At 45.9% G+C, this 22,885-nt stretch overlaps 2 protein-coding genes across 3 annotated transcripts in view; both read left to right on the top strand.

Moving 5' to 3' along the window:
* Positions 1-1,386: 1,386 nt before the first annotated feature.
* LOC117894190 (zinc finger protein 133) lies at positions 1,387-22,361 on the top strand. 2 transcript variants are annotated; one of them, XM_034801106.1, is made up of 2 exons: positions 1,387-3,309; positions 22,333-22,361. In XM_034801106.1, the coding sequence occupies exon 1, from the start codon at positions 1,738-1,740 to the stop codon at positions 3,307-3,309; it is 1,572 nt and encodes a 523-aa protein (XP_034656997.1). In that variant the 5' UTR covers positions 1,387-1,737; the 3' UTR covers positions 22,333-22,361. The 2 variants fall into 2 exon arrangements, with proteins under 2 accessions (XP_034656997.1, XP_034656996.1); XM_034801105.1 differs by lacking the exon at positions 22,333-22,361 and adding an exon at positions 3,631-3,642 and having other exon boundaries at positions 1,387-3,321.
* LOC117894182 (glucose transporter type 1) overlaps positions 8,236-22,885 on the top strand; it is a 77,655-nt gene continuing 63,005 nt past the window's right edge. The window contains exons 1-2 of the mRNA XM_034801087.1: positions 8,236-8,367; positions 9,694-9,887. The gene's annotated coding sequence lies outside the window, so the exon portion shown is untranslated. The remainder of the gene's footprint in view (positions 8,368-9,693; positions 9,888-22,885) is intronic.

Below are 22,885 nucleotides of genomic sequence, written 5' to 3'. Positions count from 1 at the left end.
TGAACTTTCGACGAAGCCAAAGTTGCGTTGGGTTGTGTCTGTTGTTGTATGCCACACGCCGCATGATGTACCTACCCCACCAAAAGCAAACTTGACAACGAGTTTAGCCTCAGCCTTAGCCGCCACCATTTGTGGTAAGAGGACGTGAGGCGAGACTCGAGACTGAGAGAGAGTGCCACACACAAAAAACCTGATAAATGCAGCTACACGCAGAGAAATTCGAGGATTGCAGATCCAAATCATGAGCAGAATTGAGAGTTGAGGAATAAATGAAGCTTCCATTTCCTTGGAAGACTTGCAGATCCATCAAAAATATGATAAATTCTTTTACACTTGAAGAAATTCGATGAATGAAGAGGCCTTCTCCCGATGAATGAAGATACGTTTAACCTTTCGAGACCTTTTTGGCACTTGGAACACTTTGATTTTAACCTTCCATGTAATTCCTTACCTCAACAGCTGTTTTTCCTTCAGCGTGAAAACAAAGCAAAGGAAGGATCCCCCGAGAGGAAGGTTTTCCTTTGGTTGCACGCTCAACACGATCGAATTTTCCAACAGGGGATGCGGTCTGGAGTGGGTTTATGGTGCGGCGTCAGCTGTTTTTGTAGCAAGAAAAGAATAGGAAAAAGATATTTACATTGTTTGTGCGATCGAATTTCCTCTGGAATTATTTGCACAAACACCAAAGGAAGGTGCCATTATCCTTTCGTGGTGCGTGGCAAAAAGGAAACAAAAACAGCTGCTGGCCACATGCCATAGCCATACACTATTTGCATGGCATTGATTTCTGCGAGTGCATTGTCCTTTAAAGGAAAGGCAGAAAGATGATTAGAAGAGTGCAGTGCGTGGAGGATCCAAGGTAGATTGAGTTCAGGGTGAAGCTGTCCTTTTGGCGCATAGATCTCCCCCAAGTGTGGAGCCTGGGACCTTACCTCCATTTGTATGTAGCTTCCAGCCAGAGGACTTTCACTGCCAACAGGACTTCCCCCTTAGCAGTGGCTCTCTGTCTCTCTGTTTTCGTGTGGAAAAAAGGGTGACTAATGCGTGTCTGTGTGGTTTTGTTTGCGTCTGTGTGTGTGTGCGAGTGATTGCTAACAAAAGATTCCGGCTTTTGCGGCTGCCGGCAAAGGTCTCGTACCTCTGCTAGCGCCGCTGCCTGCCAAGGGCCTCTGCTCTGCTGCTGCTGCTGCTCTGCTTTGCTCTGCTGCTGCGAGGGCTAAAAAGGACAACGAACGTGGCGTCGGGGCGGCTCTGTTGGGGGATGAAAGAGCGCTGCGTTGCTTTGCGTTGCGACGCGACGCCTGCCGCTTTGCCGGCCGGACGGGAATGATTTCCCTTTCGGTTTCGCTTTCCTTTGACATAAATAGACGTGCGGGGCACCGCTCTCAGTCATTCGCAGCAGAGACGTTGAGCGGAACACGACAGCCAGGAGAACAGGAGATCGACCGTTCTTCGCCCAAAAGGAGCTTTGCCTCAGCCTCAGTTTTGCGCCTCAGTTCTTGTTCTTCTGTTGTTAAGTTTTCTTTTTTGTTGCGCTTTCTATTTTCAAAAGTTTTTCCCCGTTCAAAAATCGTTTATCAATCAATACGTTCATCATTCGCCGTTCAATCTGCGTTACGTTACGTTCACGTTTACGTTTTTAAAGGTGCAACACGCGTTCAAGTTTCTGTTCTGTTGCCCCAACATTTCGTTTGACACGCGGCTGCGGGGACGACGACGACGACGACTCTCAGTGCAATGGCCACACAAACGCAAACACAGACACAGATCCTGCTGCCACAGCAGACACAGACATCGACACTGTGCCACCCGCATAGCATTGGCATCCAGCTGCAGCACAAGGGCATGCCCCATGGCCTGGGTCTGCTTACCACAGTGGCCTCGCTGCCGCCCAAGTACCGCAGTCGCTATCTGAATCTGAAAAGCAAGTGTGAAATTCCGCTGGATCTCTCGGTGAAGCCACCAACACCCACAATGGAGCTGCAGGAGGAGCACGCGGAGCTGAATCCAATTAGCGATGAGACGGATGTGCCGATGGCCACCACATTCGCTGAGGTTTATAGCACCGAAACCGTGCTAGAGGAGGAGGTAAAGCAGCAGGAGGAAGAGGAACAGACCACCACCATCACCCCACCACAGAGTCCTGGTCCGAGGCTGAAGCGTAAATTGAGCACCACCGATGACGAGCTGGACCAACATGTTGCAAAGTATCCAAAAACACAGGAGGAGCAGCAGTTGGAGCTGCCCTCAACCAGCAGAGCAGCAGCAACGGGAACCCTCGTGGAGGCCACACCTGCCAAACCCATAAAAATCTCAGAGCCACCACGGACCAGCAAGGCAGCGACATCGGGCAAGTCCTCGTCGCGGAATAAGGCCACGCGGAAGCTGAAATTCGATGAGGAGACAAGCTCCCCGGTTTCGGGAACAATCATACGACCCCTGGAGGACATCACCGATGGAACGATGCAGTACAGCAACGGGGACATTGATCCCAAGTACAACATTGTGGAGATTACCGAGGAGACGAAGGCAGAGCTGGCGGCCATCAAGAATGTCATTGGGGACTATGTCTGCCGCTTGTGTCGCATCAAGTTCGAGGATGCCTTCGGTCTGGCGCGGCATCGGTGTGCGTGCATTGTGCTGCTGGAGTACCGCTGCCCCGAGTGTGGCAAGCAGTTCAATTGCCCCGCGAACTTGGCCTCCCATCGGCGGTGGCACAAGCCCAAGAAGGAGGCGGCGGGCGTGAAGAAGGAGAATCAGCAGCCAGCGAAAGGTGGAGGAGCCATCAAGAAGGTTGCTGCGGCTGAGGAGGCTGCCACTGGTGGTGGCTTTGATTGCTCGGACTGTGGCAAGAAGTTCAAGCGGGCGGCGTACCTCCGGAAGCATCAACTGACCCACGCAAAGAAGGGAGCAGCCGTGTCCGCCAAGGAGATGCCACAGACAACCATCAGGGCGGTGTTCAAGGCAACGCCATACAGTGGAGGAGCTTCCACATCATCGTCATCCGGTTCCTCATCCTCCTCTTCGTCAGCCAGCAGCATGCACTCGCAATCCACGCACGAGGATGAGGGCGTGTACGTTGTGGCACCCAACACCACAGCCACAAGGAGCAGCAGCAGCAGCCACTACGGCGGCGACTACGATGCCGACTACCTGTCCGACAGCAGCTCCTCTGCCTCCTCGGCGGGCTATGGCCGCCTGCAGATCGTGGAGCATGGCCTCACCGAGGAGGAGAGCATTGCGGCGGCGGCACTCACGAATCTCAGGAACTGCGCCTCCGTCATTCAGCACACAACGATGGCACACTAATAGGGAGAGACAGTCCAACCCCCAGTATAGTCCATGAGTGAGTTTTGTGGTTGAGTTTTGCTTAAGTTTTAGTTATAGTTTACGTTTTAGTTACAGTTTAAGTTTTAGTTATTAGTTATACTTGCGACCCCTTGCCAGAAAGGGGGGCGAATCTACAGCTGAAACAAACCAAAGCATTTAGTTAGTACTCGAGGCAAACAAACCTCCATTTTATCACTTAGTTACACATTAGTTAGTTGATAATGTTTGTGTTTTGTTCCTGATTTAGTTTCCATTCTCCAAATGAGTTCAATTCTAGTCAAACTCTTTCTCTCTCTCCAGAGAGGGAGAGAGTACCCTTCGAACTTCAGTCATACATTCCCCCTTGTCTTTAGTATTTAGTCAGTGTTTAACCAAAGAATTTGTGGCACTAGTCAGCTTCAATATGATCTCGTACCAGGCAGCAGGCATTTCCATTTACCTCTAGTCATTAGGCATAGATACGAGTACTCGTAGGATATCTAGTCATTTAGGATTAGAACAGAACAGAAACAGTCTTCTAGTCAGTGAGCAGTCAGTGCAATGAAAAACCTAAAAGAACAACTTAATCCTTCAACTATTTCTTCAAACATTCATCCACCTCATCTCATCTTCAACCCATCCTCATGTGTGATGTCTAAATCATAGCCTATCAACATTCTCTACTCATCATCTACCCTTTCGACATCATTCTCCACTTGTCATTCTCTCACATCTTCCTCTTCTCATTATTCCATACTCACATCATTCTCATCTTCCTACCCCTTTATTCCATCTTTATCTTCCATTCTCATCTTTCATTAATCATCTACCCATTCTGCCTCATCATTCCCTTACAGAATTTCCCCTTTTTTCCTACTGTATCTTCCCCACATATCAACCATTTCTTCAACCTTGAAAAACCTTCATGTCATTCTAGTCATTGCATTCCCTCTAGTCATCATCTAGTCATAGATATTTTAGTCACGCTTTCATTTCGATCTCTCTATTAGTTTTTTACATCACCAAAGATATATCTTTCTTCAATTTCGGCAACAGCTTTAGTTCTACATGAAATACTCTAGATGTTTCTAGATATTTTTTCAAATTCAGGCGAAAATTGTGCAGTAATAGTTTTTAAGTTCAGACAAAAACCAAAGCAAAAACCAAATCTTAGTTAGTTTTAGTTTATAAAAGTCAGGAACCAGTGTTGGTTCACCAAAACCAGTGTTGCTATAGACCAAAAAAGTCGAGTGTGAACTCTAGTCATTTTTTCATACATAGTTAGGATCGTGTAAGATGGGGAGTGCTCCGTCTGTATAGAGCTGTGGGCCTCCCCCTTCAATTCTTCATAGCCATTCCACCACTACCCAGTTATAGTTTTAGTTTAAGTTTAACTTTAGTTCTTAGGTTAACTTAAATTTTAGTTTATGGACATTATAGACCAGCGTCTCACTACCAGTCAAAGTATTTTGAAAACAGTACAACATCTAGCTATAGAACGGACACCCCACACCTTGTCTTGTATTGCAGGTTGGGTTATCTATCCTGTGTGCCAGAGGCAGAACAGAACCAGCGGTTGTGTACTTAATTACTTACTAAAACCTAATCACAGAGAGAGAGCAATATCACAGCATTATTGTTCCTTCTAAAAATGTATAATTTATATGTAAATCGGTTGTAACCCCTGTAACACACCAGAGTACAACGAAACAAAGGGAAACTTTCGCTCAAAAATAGCTCATAAGTTAGGCTACAACAATATTAAATATACAGTCTATATACGATCTACATATAGGTATATATCAGTGGATAATCTCATATCTAAAATGGTTGATGATCGATGATTTTTGTGATATTAAAAATGTAAGAAGCTAAGCCTAAAGTTTACAAAAGAAGAAGAGTTTTATACGTATTTGTCTGCTTGCTCGTTTGTGCATTCAACAATAAGAAAACAAATACAACAAATATTTTTGATATACGTAATATTATAAAGAACCCTCCCCCTAACTACCGCCCATATACATACATATGAATTTACATACCCTCCCTCAAAGTCCCATTAGATTATATATTTTGATAAAAACTTCATTGAAAAATCTATAAAAATTGAAAAGCGTAAATTGTTTTTGGAATTAAAATAAAGAAACCTGAACAAAAAAATAACCTTTTAATATTTTGGCACTTTTAATATTTGGTGTATTAAATATTTCTTATTTCGATTCTGTTAAGACTTTCCATCTATTGATTCGATAATCCTTTTCGATCTTCTGCTGGGTTTGTGTCGTGCTGGGGTTGGCTCTGCTTCACTTTTCGTGAATTCAATCTCTTATCTGGAAACCAAAGCATATGCACATGTCCTGGAACAGTCTCTATCCCTCCCATTATTCCCCCTGATGGGTCTCGATAAGCCAACATTTCCATTAAAAATCCATAAAAACAAACATATAAAAAGAGAAAACAAAAAACTGAAAGCACAAACTTGTATGCTTTTGGTTTTTTATCAGAGGGCCACAAACCCCAGATAAGGGTCGGATAATCGCTTTATAATTGTGGAGAAAGTATCTGCCATCCCCACATCCACTCAATCTCTCAACCAACCAACCAACCAACCAACTAACCAACCATGCATCTATATATCATCAATGTGTGTGGCGTGGTGTGGTGTGGGGAAGTGGCACAAACATCACTTGAAAACCCTCTCTAGTGTTTCATGTCCAATAATAATGATGATGAGGTCCAAGAGGATGATTTTTCGTTTCGAAATAACGCTGCATTTTCGTAAATGAAATGCCATTAAAGGCCATTGACATGGCCCATCGATCTGATGGTTTTCAGGGGGTTTTTGGGCTAAAAACAAATACCAAAACATACACGCCACTCGGCGAACGGAAAGCGGAAAACGGATATCAATGTGTGGACAGGAGGTGGAACATACTCGATGTCGATGTATGGGAAGTGGAAGTGGAATTGTTGGACAGATGCAACTTGCGCCTAAGTACACAAATAATCATCATACTAGGCATGGAAAAGGACTCTCTGTCTAGGGGTGCGTTCTGTCAGGGAGTGCTTATGGGGGTGGGAATGGATTGTGGTATGGTGGTGTGGGTGTGGGTGCGGGTGCGGGATGCGATGGACCAAAATTGAAACCCTAAACTTAAGCAACTAATGATGCCGCGCTCTCAACGGAAATGCCTAAAAAACTGTTTAATCAAACGCGAATGCATGACAGCACGGCACAAAAAAATATGAGCAAACAGGAAGGATATATGCGAGGGTGCAGCAGGAGCAGCAGCAGCAGCCGCAGAGGAGTGGTAGAGGGTGAGGGCGCTGTGCGTGTGCGGTGTGAATCAATTTAAAGCGTCAAAAGAGCCATATAACCATTTACGGAGATGTCCTGTCCGCCTCTTCCATCCACAACTCAACGTCCGACAAAGGGTGTTCGCTTTCGATATGAAATTATGTAAAATCATGTCGACAAACTACCCTCGCACAGCAGGGGGGTTGCAAATGCAGCATCTGTGCCACCAAGAACCTGGAAGGAAGTGGAGGTACCTGAAAGGTTGGGTACCCTGATACTGAGGCAAGGTTGCAGTTTCGCACCTTGGCCAGCGGCACGAGACATTCCTCTAGTGTGCAGACCAACTGAACCCGCATAGAATGGCATGGATGCCGGCGGATGCCCAACAAGTTTCAGGTTTTCTGCGGGTTCAGCTGTCTGCCCCTCTAAACATATCACTAACGAAAATGCGGAATTATGTTGTCCCGAAATCATCTTGAGTTTCATGTTGCGCTGCTAATTTGCACCTTGAGAGGATCCACTCAGGGTTTGCGCCTCGTCTCTAGAGTCTGTAACATTTGTTAGACGCTTTATGCAGGTCCTTTGTCCTTTGACCCAAGTGGCCGTATGGTTAGAATTTTTGTAGCAGATTGATGTCACTGATTGGTTTTTATTTTAAGTGTCGCTTGCCATTCGCTGAGAGTCCTTCTCTGTAATTACCATTATCCTTCCATCTAACGGTAACGGCAACAACCGGCATAAAAGCTCAAGCTTAAGCTTTTAGAGCCCGCATGCAACCCTGTACCCTGTGTCTGGCAGCTGTCACAGAAATTGCAACTCTGCCAAGTCCTGCCAGCAAGTGGACATTTCCCGCCCCCCTGCCAAGCTGTCAAAAGGGAAAATAACGGTTTATCGAAGGATATTCTCTCCGAAGGGGAGCCACGAATGGATGGAGAGCGACGCACGAATCAGGAGCCGGAATTGCCATCGTTCTCGCACACCTGACATTCATGTTGTGGCGACGCTGAAAGTCAGACGTGTGGAGCGCATCCCTCTCGATCCATCCACCAAGTCGAATCGCAGTGCAAAAGTTTTTGTTGAAGAAAAAGAGTTTGAGGAGAGACACCAGAAACCCTCGAGGCGTCGCGTCCGTGAACGGTACGGTGTACAACGGTGCTTGGGCCATCCCTTTTCGCGGCCAATCCTTTGTGTGTGTAAATGTGTGCTGGTGTGTGATGGAAAAGCGGAAAATCCTGGTGTTAATTTGCTGGAAAAGCCACAGAAAAACATGAGACATGAGACTCCCCTTTCAACAGGGAGGGGGCGGCGTCGGGTGAGAAAGCATGTGCGGGCAAGGGGTGGAGACGGGACAGCCCCAGAGTGGGTGGTGCGGTGGTGTGTTAAGGGTGTCCTCCTGGGGGGAGTCTGTGAGAGCAAAAGCTTTATTGATTGAGAGCTTTTGTCCTTGCGTTTGAGAGAGAGAGAGAGAGAGAGAGGAAAAGAGAGTGCGGCAGAGAGTGCCATAAATAACGGTATTTTCTCAGGCAAACAAAAGCTCCAACGCTGCCTGCCATTGCGTGTGTGCTTTGGCTACCATTTTCATACAACAATTTTCCGACTTTTCGCAGTCATTCTCCCGTCTGTGTTTTAGGGCGGTTCCGCCACAGGCAGCAAGCACCAGCCAGCCAGCCAGCAGTCGCAGTCGCAGCCCCACTTCGAGTAGAAGACAAGTCTCCACCACACAACAGTTGAACGCGTCTGAAAAAGTCCACTTGCCACTTGTACGTCGCGCGTCATCGCAACCACAAATTATTAATCCAAATGTGCAACATTTTTTGGTGGCAGCAACGATTAAAACTCTCAAAATTCCAAAGGATTTGCTACCCAAAAATTAGACTTCAAAAGCAACCAAAAAAGAGACAAAGCACAGAGCGTTTTGTTATTATTGTTTGATTGTGTGTGGGGCCCAGGACTTTGTGCTCCTTTTTGCAAGTGTGTGTCTCTGTGTGTTCTGTGTGTGTGTGTCTGCTTGTGCCTTGTGCTTTATGTTATTGTAAAATTCAATAAAAATGCAAAAAGGTAATGCAATTGCCACAAGAATTACAACCCAAAAACACAGACTACTCCACGCACGCACACGCACACAAACACACACAGTTAACACACATGTAAAGGAGACACGCAGACAGTCGTAGAAAATTTCAGTTTCAGAAATTTCTCATTTCTCGCGTAGTTTTGATTTTCTTCGTTTTGCGGGACTCTGCGGGCTCTGGCTGTGTGGCTTCTATCCCCATGCCTTGCCCCCCGCTTTCCGCAGTGTATGTGTGTGTGACTCGCTCTCTCTCTCTCGCTCTATGTGTGTATGTGCGTGAGTGTGTGTATGATGTCCTTCGTCCTGCTTACGTACGCAGACTGAGTGACTCGATTGAGGCGAATGGGCTGCCTGAATGGCTGGCAGTGTCGCCGCCGCGCGTCTCTCAGAGTCTCTCGTCTCGTGCGCTGCTCCACACAGCTCTTCCTCCTCCCTCTTCCACCTCCCTCTGAAATGAATGCGTATTCAATGAGCAATGAAATCCGTGACACATTCGCGCCTTCTTTCCGCTGCTCCTCCGCCCCGCCCCGCCCGCAGCCTCCGCTGGCCTTCTGCTCCACAGATTTTCGGGTGATTGCGGGGGCTGTGGGGTTTGGGGTCTGTGCATTTTCCATTTAATTTATTTTTTATTACTTGGCATTCGTATTGCTTTGTTCTTTTGTCCGATTTTCCGTTTTAAATAAAAGCGATATTAACACCCAAAACCTTTGACATTTAAAGCTCCCCCACCCGACGGAGCCACCGACTCGTGTCTGTTAAATGCTGTCTTGTGTGTGTGTGTGTGTGTGCCACATGTGTGGCCCAAACAGTCTGGCATGGGTGGGTAAAATATTTCATATATTTTGATTTCTGGTCTGGCTTCCACTTTTGGCATTTCCTTCCTCACATTCCTTGAGTCGCAGTTGCGGGACTTTCTCTCTGAACTTTCGCTCCTTCTTTGTGTTTTGTCTGTGTGTGGCTTTATTATTTTGATAAATTCCTGATTTTCCATTATGTTTCCTTTTTGTTTTTGCAGGAATCAATAAGTGAAAACCATTAATTGAGAATTCGTGTTCGTACTGCCAATAAAACTTCGCTTAGAAACTATTATGCCAATGTCAGTGCCTTCTTCGGACTAAAACAGTGGAAAATCACAGCTTGGAAGAAACAAACAATCAAACAATAAAGTGTGAAAACTTGTTGAAGTACGTGCGAGAGTGTATTCCCCAGGTGAGTCAAGAAAATCTGTCAAATGTATACCATAAATCTTGGGCAAGAATATTTACATCGAAGGAAAGGTATTTTCCCATACAACAATCAGCTGAAATGTTGGGAAAACAATGAGAACTCCTCTCCAGCAAACTCCTCAGCCTTTTTACCCAAATGAACCCTTTTTTTCTGCCCCGAAACTGCATTGAGAAAAACTTAAAGTGAAAGTGTAGCCGTAGCATAATTTGAAGCGCACACTTCCCGTCGGCCATCTATCCGTCGGGCGGCAAAATATTTTACAAACAACCAGGAAAAAAATGTCTATTAATAAGCAAAAAAATAAAATCACAAAGAAAAAACGAAATTGACCCGCAAAACGGGAAAAAGCCAAAAGGGGATAACAGTAAATAAGTGAAGGAAGGAAGTAAAGTCATGGGGAGGGAGCCAGCCAGGGCCAGCACAATTTTCTCAGCCATCAAAAGTTGAACGAAAAGAAGGAGACAGAGCGAAAAGCATTTGCTTGGGCGCCGGAGTGCGTTTACTTAAGCAATCAACTCGACCTCAAATATACACACAAACACACAAACAAAGGCAGCCACACACAGACAGACATACTACATGTTCGAATATACATATAGTATATCTTTCCCGTTATATTATAACAACTAAAAAGGAAAGAGGCCGCCGCTGCCGTCGCCGCAAGAAGTTTGTGTGCAGAAAGCAGAAAAACACAAAACCCTTTTTTTTCCTCGTATTTTTTTTCGTTTAGCCATCAAAACGCAGTGCATTTGGTGGGTAACTATTGCTGTCTCTTACGCTCAGTATCTCCTGCTCTCTTTTTCTCTCCTCTTCTGTTTATTTGTGTGTGTGTTTTTGCTATTCGTTTTTTCGGAATCAGAATCAGAATCCCAGCGAAGAACATTTCACACGCGTGCATAACAAAAGACGTGCAAATTTTCACGTCAACACAACAGATCCTTCAATCGCACACACACTCACACACACACGCGTAAACCACTTGCAAATACACGCAGGCACACACACAGACTGAGAGAGAGAGGACACGGGATGTGTCAACATGTGTAGCACACTTTTTTTTGGGAGGCTCTTACATCCCAGCATTATTTGCACCTTTCCGACTCGACTCGACTCGACTCCTCCTGCTGCTGCTCCTGTTTCTGCTGCGGCATTCCCGAATCCCCACTTCTGTTGTTATCCTTTTGTATTTTCTTGTCCTTTCTTGCATACCGTTTCGGCCGTTGTCCTTGCCAATTTTCGAAGGGAACTTCAAAGCTTTCAGCATCTCTTCTCGGTTGTTTCTGGCTATGGCTGCGGCCATGGCTCTGGTTTCGACTCCTTTTCTGGCCTGTGTGGCCCTGAAAGTGGAGATGATGGTTTTTATTAGATCGAGAAAAACGTAAGGAAGACCACGATCGATCGTTTAGTGCATTATTCTGAGGGGAGCTCCATTTTATCGGTAAACATTGCGATTTGCGGTGAAATGAAGTCCCTCAGAATTGTACTTATTGAACAAAAGTGTTACGCCGCAAGTGACTACCATTTTGATGTGTAAATTGCAGATTAAATACTTTTCAGTTAAAAAGAAAAAGAATAAAGTATAATATTTTGAGGGGCTCTCCTTTGTCGTAGTGCAACTGAATTCGTTCCACCACGACGAAAGGGAGCCCTTCCAAGTACTGTACTCATCAGAGGACTAGCCAAAAAGTGCGCGTGTGAAAATGCAACGCCAGAAAAGGAAGACACCATCGAAGCCATAGAAACAATCATTGAATAACCGATATTTAAGCCATGCTGGTCATTCATATTTGATATATGTATGTAGGAAGTCCATCTACGGGTTTTGAGAGGTAGCAAAAGCTTCGTTCCGCCCGAAAGTAGTTTGAATTTTCTTCGTTTTATTTGGGGTCCACATTTTCTTTTGGTTTGTCCATTGCTCTGTTCTCCCTCGCCCTCTGCCTTATTTTCTACTTGTTTCTGCCTTTATTTGTTCTTACTTGTTCTTCTTTTATTTCTCCTTATTTTCTCCTTTATATTTTGTTTATTTTTTGTTGGTTATCGCATGCCCAGCGATTTGTATCTGCGAGATATACGGGGAATGGAGTGTGCTCCTGCTCCTTCTCCTCCATTTCTGTGGTCGTTCCGCTACTCTCTGCGTTTGCTGCTCTCCCTTCCCTTTGCCTGTACTTCCTCTACCTCTGTCCTATCTGTTTCTCCTTTCGCTCTACATCTCCTCCTGCTCCTCTCTCCTGCTTTTGCGGTTCCTTTTATGATGTGCGCATAAAATATTTGTCATATATTCTTGACGAAAAATCTGCTGGATATGCCCCGCATATTGGATTTGTTTGTTTGCATTTGTATCTGTATCTGTGTCTGTTTTATCTTTTGTGTGTGTCTCTCTGTATCTGTGTGAGGCCTCCATTAATGTTTGCCCTGCAATCCTTTCTTTTTTTTTTTTTCTCTGCCCTGGCCGCTGTGTTTTCTGTGGAGCCACGCCCCACAGCGTGTGGCATAATCTATGGATCTCGACCCTCTGGAGCCTCCATCTCTTGGTCTTTATAGCCATCTATCTATCGTCTCGATGTCTCGATGTCGCGTTTAACGAACTGTGTCATTTACACTTTTTGACAATCGACAGAGTCGGCAGTGGCAGGCGGCAGGCAGCAGTCGAGGCAGCCAGGCACACGGCATCGACATCGGCATCGGAATCCCCTTTTTTTCCGTGTCAAAAAGTAAAAATATTTGCCTTCGAATTCGCTTGAATGCATTGCCACGTTCCCTGCAGGGTCTCTCCATTCTCTCGCTCTCTTTCTCTCTCTTCCCCTCCCCTCCACCCACTCCACATTTCTCCTTTGTTGACTTTTTGGTTTGGGAACCGACGACGATGCTTTGACGTCGATTACGCAAAGCCAATAATGAAATGACTTTGGGGTTTTGATTGGCAAAACATTGCGGGCTATAAATGTGCACACACACACACACATGCAGGGAGGGAGGCGTGGCACTCTGTATGTGTGTGTGTGTTTGCGCTAAAATTCACGCTCTATTAATGGCGCTTTGTATGGGGCATCCAGGCATCGAGGCATCGAGCAGGCATTGGAGGCATTGAGTGGCAGGCAGCAGCAAGCGGCAGGCGACATCGGCATCCAGCAGCGTTGGCTGCCTCGCTCGGTTTCCATTTCATTGTGTGATTTGTGCAGCGTCAACATTTGCTGCGGCCTCGACCAGCGCCATAGCCGTTGCCATCGTCACTGGCTCCGCTTTTGATTTACCCTTTTAATTAGCCATCAAACAGGGAGGTAGGCAGAGAGTGCCCGGAGAGGTTCATTGCAAAGTCCCTTTCTCCAATTGATCGGTGATAAATATATCGTGTTTCGAATGGCATTCGATTACCCTTTCCTTGAAGCGATTTGTCACTTTACTCGGAGTACTGTTCTGCGATGCATCACTGCTGAAGCAGGGTCCTCCTCCCTCTTCAATGCTGAACTGTGCCAATTTCTCAGTGTTCACCTTTCTTCTGATGATTTTTCATGTATTTTCAGTTATTTGTTATTTATTCTGTACATTTGATAATTCTTTCTAGCCTCCTTCTTATCCTCTTTCATTTTCTGCATTTGATGTGTCGTTTATTTATCAAATAATTTCTTTGTTTTATCACTTACCCCATCATATTTTTGAAGCTACACCTGCTTGCAGCTCTACAGATGTCTCCCATCGACATTCCTTGCTTTCTTTTCATTTGATTTCTCCTTCCATCATATGTTTTATCTCTCTTGGGTCCTTTATTTAGTGTCTTTCTTAGCCATAAAACAGAATGAAACAGAATAAACGATACCCCAAAGACAGGTTTATATTCCCTCCACTTGTCATACATATGTACATATATTTCCATTCAAATCCCATAACTTTCCTGTGAATTTTCTTCTGAATTGTTTCATCATTCTTTACCCACTTCTCGGGGAAGTAGTTTCTCTCTTCAGACATCCTTTTGCTTTACCGGCGTTTCTGTTGTTCACCTTTACACGTGATATATGCAGCACCTACCAGGGTTTCCCAGTACACTATTTATACCCCTATTTATGCTACATATGTTTTTGGCCATAAACAAGTTTGTTTTACAGACGTTGAATAAATACAACGGGCGGGGGAGTGGAGTGGGAGACTCTCAATCGCGAGGGGTGCCCACTGGCGCCTGTGTCTGGCTCTCGTTCGCTCTGTCTCTGGATTCCAATTCCCAATCCGATGGCACTCCTACACCTAGAGACCCTCCACCTCTTCATGCTCCTCCTCATGGCTTTTTCTGCTGCTGCTGCTCCTCCTCATAGCCTCTCCTGCTGCCTGCTCCTGCGCCCTCTTCTTGCAGCTGCTCATCGCGCTGGCAAGCGATGCCGAATGCCCCATCGAATGTTTACATAACGCCGTCGTGTGGCACAAAGAACGTTAGCCAAAAAAAAAAAGCAACCAAAAGTCGAATGCCTCCTTCTCCATCTGTCTGGTGTCAGTGTCTCCCTGTCCCTCCTCCCTGTGTGTGCTGTGGATATTTAGTTACCTCTCTGCGTATAATTTTTGGTATTGCATTCAATTTTCTAATATCAAAAATAAATAAATATCAAAATAAATCGGCACAAATGTGGAGCGAGCGAGCGAGCAGGCACTGAAATTTATAAATAAACATTTATTTGGCTCATTTGTCGGTTTATGGGAGGTTTCTCCATCCTTTTTGGCCTTTCAGCAGACACATTTATCGTAATTGCAATCGCGATATGCGCTGCTCTGCGCTGCTCTGCGCTGCGATGCTGTTGCACAACTCGTGAGCTACTTTCAACAGATATTACAGATAGATATAGATACAGCCGCTATGCATATACTAGATGGAAGTGTATGGAGAGTGGAGCACAATGCAGAAAAGGCATTTGAATGCCCCACAGCCCCACGTTTGTCCCGGCCATCTTTTGGGGCACTCACACAGAGCCGCTCGCCTTTTAGTTTTTTTTATTTGTTGGTCAAACGCTTGGGGAATAATAAATGTGTGTGCCCCAGCATCATTTTCATAGTTCATTTGGGGCATGCCCCATCGTATCTATGAAGCGTGTCCATGGATGGGTATCTTTTTTTGGGGGGTCACATAATCCCATAGAAGTGCCTTTGTCGTTGTCGATGAAGTGTGACGTTTATTAAACTCAATTTAAAAGAATGGTGGCTCATTTATTTTATTACTCTGCTGTCAGTGGATGTTGCCACATGCCCCAAAACATGCCACACCCCACTCCCGTACTCTCTGTCAAGTGCCTCCTAAAGTTACACACCGACAAAGACACCCAAAAAGGTTTTTCTCTGTGTGTTTTTGCTGCAAAAGTAAATGTTGATAGTGGCACACATTTCCATGGCCCGAAATTAGTAAAAGCCAAAGTCTGCCCCTGCTCTTCCCTCTTCCCCCCCTCCCATGTGTGTGTGTCCCTCCTTCCTCGTGTGTGTATTTGTTTGTTTGAGGCATAACAACCATTTGTTATTGATATTGACAGCTGCAAAATAAATGAGCAATTTCCATTGGGCTGGGGCTCCTCTCAGTGTTCTTGCCTTTCTTTTGGCTTTCGAGTTTAGCCCTTAGATGTTCCTCCTCCGTTCCCGTGGATTGTTGTGCAACTTTCCCTACTCTCTCACCGCGGCTCCCAGGGCTTGCTATCCGCTCATCCTCTTCTCGCCTCTTGTTTTGCCCGCTTGGCCAATTTTCCCTCTCAGCAAGTTTCCCGCCAGTGGCAACACTTTTTGTGTGTCCATTGGTCCATGGGGCAGGCAGTTTTTTCGAATTGTCAAAAGGTTCTTTCAATGGTTTTTGTTTCGCTTTTAAAGCTAGGGCAGGGTATGATGATTTTTTGGAGATGTTTTGTGGAGAAAAGCGCGGCTGAAGGAATGATCCATTGATGTTAGAGTAACGAATCATATTTAAGGGGGGAACTGATCAGTCTTCGCATATTTGTATCTCTCCTGATGGATACTCTCTTTATTTGTGGAACTCGCTGTCAAGCATCGAAACGAAAGCATGAAAACGATCCAGATTTTTGTATGTTTTTCCAAGAATCCCTTGAAAATGGGTTTCCGAACTAGCATTATTTGAAGCTGCTCTCTGACGCCGGCTCGTAACATGTCTCCCTTTAATTATGTTCCAACAAAAGGTCTCCGCCCCTCAGCAACAATTTCTGTCACGTGTGCCTTTGTCTCTCTTTATGGAAAATTAATTAATAATAAATAAAAATAGAGCAACAAATGCATTTTTTAAGGGCATCAAAAGCTTCGATGGCTGAAACTCTTTTTCCATTTAAGATTTTTTTTCAGCATGAAGCTCGTTGTCGCTGCATGCAACACTTTTTGCCACTGTGCGCCACTCGTCCATTTTGATAGATGGAACCGCTGGCGGCCATTATGCAACACATAGTACTACCGCTTCCATCGCTCTCTCTCTCTCTCTCTCTCTCTCGCACTGCATTTGTATCTGTAACTGTAACTGTGTCTGTTTTTTGTGCATTTGTATCTGTGGTTTCTTTTGGCATAACTCACATTTTGCTTACAGCTTTTGCTTTTGCTGCTTGCTTACATATTTACCCAAAAAATGTAAAAAATGATGCAACAACAACATTGGGGAGCAAACGAGAAAACAACATGCAACATGCAGCAGCAACAACAACTGTGTCAGTGACAGCAGCAGCATCCAACAACAGCAACGTGTGGATGTAACAATTTTTCAAACAGTGCCACACATAAGTCTGTGTCTACCAGCTGCTGTAATGTGTTTCCTGTTTTGTGCAGCGGATATGAGGCATCCATCGGAAATGTGTGTGTATGTGTGTGTGTGTGTGCCATTGGCCACACTCTGTCCGCACCTCTGACCCCACTGACGCCTGTGATGCCGCCTGTGCTCCCCTCTCTCCTTCTGCATTCCTGCATTCTGTTTCCTTTTTTGTATTTGGTAAAAAGGTTGCCACAGACAACCAACAACACAGCGAGACGCTAGAGAGAAGCACTTGTGACCCCTCTTATCTTTTGCCGACAACCCAAAGGAAAAATATTATGGAACGGCGCCCCAGAGAGCGGCGGAAGGGGTTGCAAAGCGTGGAAATTGTGGGTGAAAATATGACAGTGTTTTTGTGTACTGTTTTTGCTTCACTTTTTAGCAACCAAAGAAGTTGAGTCGGAGCAGGGGGGGGGGGGACATCCTTTTAATTTGCAGCAGAAAGCATATTGCCGGGCATCCTCTTCTCTCTCAGTTGCAGTGCATCCCCCACAGCTGCCTTTGCTGCTGCACCTTCTAGTGGACCCGGACCCAGACCCGGGACCCGTACTGTCATTCCCAGAGAGCAAGAGGAGACCCCCTATTGGTGGTGCTGCTGCTGCTGCTACTGCTGCTGCCTCTCTGTGCCTCTGTGAAATTGAAAAATACGCGCGATAAAATGCTTGACATGCCACGTAATGCGTTGCAAATATATTGCCAAAGTTTTTTGTGTGTGTATGTTGCAGTTGTTGCTGCTGCTGTTTGGTTGTTGTGACATTGCCGCGCGCAGCGTGCAACTGCAGCGGACACACCACAGAGACAGAGAGAGACACACAAGAGGAGAAGGGGCACAGATAAAAGGAGAGGGACAGGGGACACTCGGAGGGTGAGGGTGAATGGGTAGAAGTTTTTAACTCGTGGCGCCTCCGCCCCCCCCACGTTATTATTCATTATTGAACTGCCAGAATGTCCTGACATACGCCAAATGCCATGAGAAAGCGACCAAATGGCCAAAAATGGCAAAAGCACAAACCGAAAACGAACTTCCACTCAACTGAAAATGCGATTGCCACTGCCACTGCCGCAGCCACACTGCCCCGCTGCAGCCCCCTGTCTCCTCCACTGCCTCGCTGGTGCATTGATTTTTCTTTCTCTCTTTTTTAGTTTTTAGGTTTAATTTGGAGAGCCAAAGCAAGGCTAAAACTAATTTCAAATTATTTGGCATTGGAATGTGGGTGGAGTCGGTGGAGTGTGCGGGAATGGGATTGTGTAGCTTGTGGCACACTGGCCATTAAGTGCTGCCGCGGAAAAACTTTGTCCATTTGACATCGCGATATTTGGACCCCACAGAACTACACTGCGAAAACTAATTAGCGACATTTCTGGGGATTAAATTTAGAGCAGAATAAACGAAAATAGATATTCGAAATGGCAGAACAATTCATTTATCCGCCCCACGGATGCAGATTAAGGATACAGCTATTAATGAAGCTTTTAGGTGGCAGCTGTAACTCCCTTTGTCTCTGTATCTTTTCCTTTAAAAATAGATTTATTTTGTAGCTGAATATTCCCCAAAAAGTGTTCCCCTTTCTCTCGATGCATTGCACAAAAACAAAAGCAGTTAATAATGCATCGCAATGGTCGCGCTGGAAGTGCAACAGAAGTGCAAAGAATTGGACGCCTCGACCCTCAATTAGAGGCATTCATTTACGGGTGGGTGGGGGCTCTTCCATATGTTCACAGCTTAGTGCTGCTGCAGCTATCGAAGGACAAGATGGCCCATAAATATGCGGCTGGCTGCCATTAGAAATTTATCCTCTGCATTCTCACTTGCTTTGAGGTTCCTTTTGGCTTTTGCTGCTCTCTGTTCTCTGTTCTCCCGCTTCTCTCTCACACTTTTATCGCTTTTGGCGCTGCCTTTGACGTCACCTTAATTAATGGGTTAATGCGACGTCGACAGAAGTAGAAGCAGAGCGACAACAGCAGAGGTAGAGGGGGCTGGAGGCTGGATGCAGGAGGCAGGAGGCACCAACGACAGCGTTTGGTAATTAAGCGACTTTGTCGTTGTGCCACCCGTTTTCTGTGCCAAATGAATTATGTGTCTCTCCACTGCTCTCATTTCTATATAGTGGAAAGAACTCACTCCTGGTGTCCCCTCCGCTCGCACTCGCACTCACGACCTGTAGTTACCCTCGAGGAACTACAACACTAATTTGGCATTGATTTAATATTTTATTTTAATTAAAATTTTGCACATTTTGTTGCATGCAGCAGAGAGGCACACCGAAACAGCAGCAGCGGCAGAACGTGCTTCTGGACGGGGCATTATCATGCTATAAAATGTCATAAATTAATTGTAGATGCAATTTTTGGACACTTTGCAACGTGGGGCAGCTCTCTCTGCCCTTCCTCTCTGTCTAGCTGCTTCCCTCTAGGACTCGTTATAAAGCCATACCTTTATGTAGTATCTCTTGCATATAATATATCCCAAGGATGGACTACAGATCCTTCGCTCTTCTCTCTCCGCTTGCCCTGTGTGCAGCAATAAGTTTTGCATGGGGGCCAGCGCTGCGTATACGTAATATTCTAGCGCCTTGATGACAAGCCGCGATACGGCAACGGAACGTGCAGGAGGCAGCAGGAGGCAGTAGATGGGTTTAGTAACAGAGAAGGCACAAGGCAGGGTCTACTGGCAGTAGATTTGGGTCTGGGCTGGGGCAGAAACAGAAGCAGGTCCAGGCACTGGACAACGACAGCATCTAAAGGACAATGGCAAAATGCTGCTGCTGCGAGCCTGCAGGTCGCCTGTCTGCCTGCCGCCTCTTCATTTACGTAATGTAAGCAATTTATGAAAATTGCCAGCAATTTCGTAGATTAAACTGCAACCAAAGTGCAATTGCGTGCAAATTTCTCTCACTGTATGGGTGTGTATCTATGTATATGTGCAAGGAATCTATCTGCCTGTGTGTGTGAGAGCTGGACAAACTTTTGCGGCACTTCAAAAAAGGAGTAGATTAAGATAATGAAGCTGCAGCTTAGCAGAGAAGAGTAAAGCAGGAGGCAGGAGGCAGGAGGCAACAACAGAGTTCGAGGCAGCACAGAGATGTGGCAAAGGGCACACACACACAGTTGACTGTCTGCTGCTACTTGCCACTTGCTACTTGCTGCTGCATTGGCAGCAGCCACTCCATCACTCGAACAAATTAAAATTAAGATGAATTATGGTCGTGAGAGTCGAGACGGCTCCCAAGGCGACGATGAGAAATTCAAACTTAATGCGAGAAGGGCTCCATAAATCAGTGTATCCATTGCCTGTACTCTCCACGACACTGCACTCCTTGCTTGGGATGATCAATGGACTGGAGATTGAAGGCACACGTATCGAAGGACAGCTTCATCATCACGTTGAGTGGTGCATGGTGTGTGTGTGCCCCCGCCAGCAAGTGCCAGCAACTGGTTTTTGATGGAAGATGGCAGCAAAAGGTTGTACAATACACAAGAAAAATTATGCGGGGCAGAGGGCTTAAGGATTGAAGGCTTTAAAATGTGAAAAATGCGGAAAAGTCATTGATTCGTGGAACACTTTCTGCCCCTCTCTAGTTCCCATTTTTGGCAAGAGCTTAAGCCAAAAAAAGTGCAATAAAACGAGGAACCAAGTCCAGCTAAATGGTGCCTCTGTCGTGCAGCAGCATTGTCACTCTCTGCCCCTCCTGCCACTATTAGTTGCAGCTGCCAAAAGTGATGAATGTCTGAAATGTAAACTTTGCCACCGACAAAATAACAGCGCCAAAAGCTTAGAGCCAAAAAGGGTAACTCCACCAGCGGATGTAGCCCTGCCCCAGCCCCTGCTGCTGGAAGCGAATGGAAAAATGCGAATCGAAATACAAAAAACGAAACGAAACACAACGCCTGACGAAAATTGCATTTCTCCTTTCTCTCCCATACGAGTACGTTGGCTGGTTCGTGGCTTTCATTCTTTTCATTTGACTTTTCCTCTTAACAGCGCGAAATGTTCCTTCTACTCGTTGAATTTTGTCCTTCTTTATTTTTTGTTTCTTTTTCGATTCTGCGGCCGCAGCAACGAAAATCCAATTAAAGCCCCTGTCGTTGGCTCATGGTGGGGCAAGGAGATGGCTGGTCGGGGGCAGGGCAGGGGGCACTGATTGAATGTCAGATGCGATGCGCTCAACGATATAGGGGATATAGGAATCATAGGAGTACGATGTGTAATAAAGCGGAGATTGCCTCAGCGAGGGAATCATCGAAGCGAAAAGATTTTCATGAAGGAAAGGGGACAGGACAGGGGCAGGACTGCCTGGCTGCTGCTGCTGGTTTTTATCAAAATATTTCATATTTACGCGCTTAGGGTTACTCTTTTTTTAAAGAGAGATTTTTGCCAGAGAAATAATTCCATCAGAGGGTATCCTTTAGTGGTTATCCAAGGACCTGTGCCTTAGCCAGTGGCAGGCTCATTTGGTTACTCATTTTAGTTACTTTAATATGTTTGCGGCTCATTACATGTTTCATTAAAAATTAATTAAAGTCGCCAGTTAATTAGGTCTAAAGCGTATTTATCATTTCTCGCTGTGCCGCGGCAGCCAGCGCATTCCGCGATGTGCCTGACAGGCCCGCAGACTCCGCTCCGCACCCGAAAAACTTTTGCCTTGGCGCTGGCTGAAACCCCTTTTTGGCATTGCTGCTGCCACAATGTTGTAAAGTGTCATTAGTCTGGCATAAATTAGTTTCCGCGCCCCAACCCCACCCCCCAAAGCGAGAAGCTGCTCTGCTGTCAAACATTTTTGCGGCTTTTCTGCCTTTCGGCATGTAATTTATTGATGAATGATCTGCGAACTGCTGGCTAAAGATGAATGTGGCATACGCAGGGCGCACGAGGAGACGCAGGCGGACTCTCTTTGAAGTCCTAGCAAACAATGGCTGGAAGCCAAGAGTCAAGTTGATAAGACGCTTAGAAGCCAGTCGACAAACTTCAGAGTGGAAACTCCACTTTACCCCCTGCAGGAGCGAGTGGAGTGAGTGGAGCGACAACAACAAAAGCTATGGCTAATATTGTAATAATAAACAATGGGGACAAGTGCTTTAATCGCTTTTGCCTGATTATGTTGCTGCTGCTGCTGCTGCCAGAGGGATAAGTGGTTGCCTCCCGCTCCACCTCCCCCTCCTCCCGCTCCTTCAGCTCCTCTTTAGAGGATGATTATGCCACAGCCTTAAGACCCAGGCAGAGCTTGCATTGTTGCGGTGTTGCCTTGGAGCAGCTACTCTGCTCCATTGTTCGTACGCTCGAATGGGGGAGACTTGGCTGCCAGGTGGACAGAAGACTCACTCCTCCTCCTCCTCCTCTCTGCCAGGATTTCGCCACAGATGGAGAGTGGAGACTGTGCTCTATCATGAGTGAAATGTGTCTGGTTGGTGTCTCTCTATGAATGGAGCGACTAATGCCAGATGGAGACAGCAGCTAATGGGCGGGGGTGAGCATGCCTTAAACGCTCATTAGGCAGGGGATGATGAGGAGGGGTGGGGGCATTAAATTAATTGCAAATCCTGCAAAACTATACACAAAACAGTCTGCCCGAAGGCATTGAGCCAGGGGAGAGCTCCTCTCGTTGCTGAAAAGCAAAAACTTTCACAAAAGGCCAAAAAGTTTGATGGCAACTTTTCGACAAGAGAGAAAGAGGGAGGGGGAGCGAGCCCAAGCACTCGACATTGCATTCATTGCTAATTTGGCTTTAATTGCATAAATGTTGCGCTTTTTCCTAAAGAACCAAAGCAGCAACAAAACAGCCAACAGAGAGTGGGCGCAGGGGAGAGCCAGAAATGGCCATAAATTCACTTTGGGGGGTTCAAAAATTTCATAAAACGAGCAAAAATGCAAAAGCAAAAATCTAGGAAAAACCCAAAGGGAGCGTAGGACACAGAGAGGGAAAGCCAGTGGAATTTTTGTGGAAATTGTTTCGTTGGAGTGCACTTGAAATTGAAATTTTGTTTTGCTGGGCAGCAGCAGCGGTTGGGGCTGGAGCCCACCTTATCAGCCCCGCCACCTGAATGAGGCGACTGGAAGACTGACTGCCTGACTGACTGACAGCTGGCAGTGTCCATCATTCATTGGGGCATATCATTCGGAAGCGAATGCAAATGCAAATGCTGCCTCCGCTGAAGCGTTGCACAAATATTTGGACAGCAAACGCAAAAAAAGGCGCACGTAAAATTCTGCTACTTA

The sequence above is a fragment of the Drosophila subobscura genome, chromosome J (assembly GCF_008121235.1).
Source record: "Drosophila subobscura isolate 14011-0131.10 chromosome J, UCBerk_Dsub_1.0, whole genome shotgun sequence".
Taxonomy (NCBI): Eukaryota; Metazoa; Arthropoda; class Insecta; order Diptera; family Drosophilidae; genus Drosophila; species Drosophila subobscura.
Note: the sequence above shows the minus strand (reverse complement) of the source record. Positions and strands in the feature narration are given on the sequence as shown.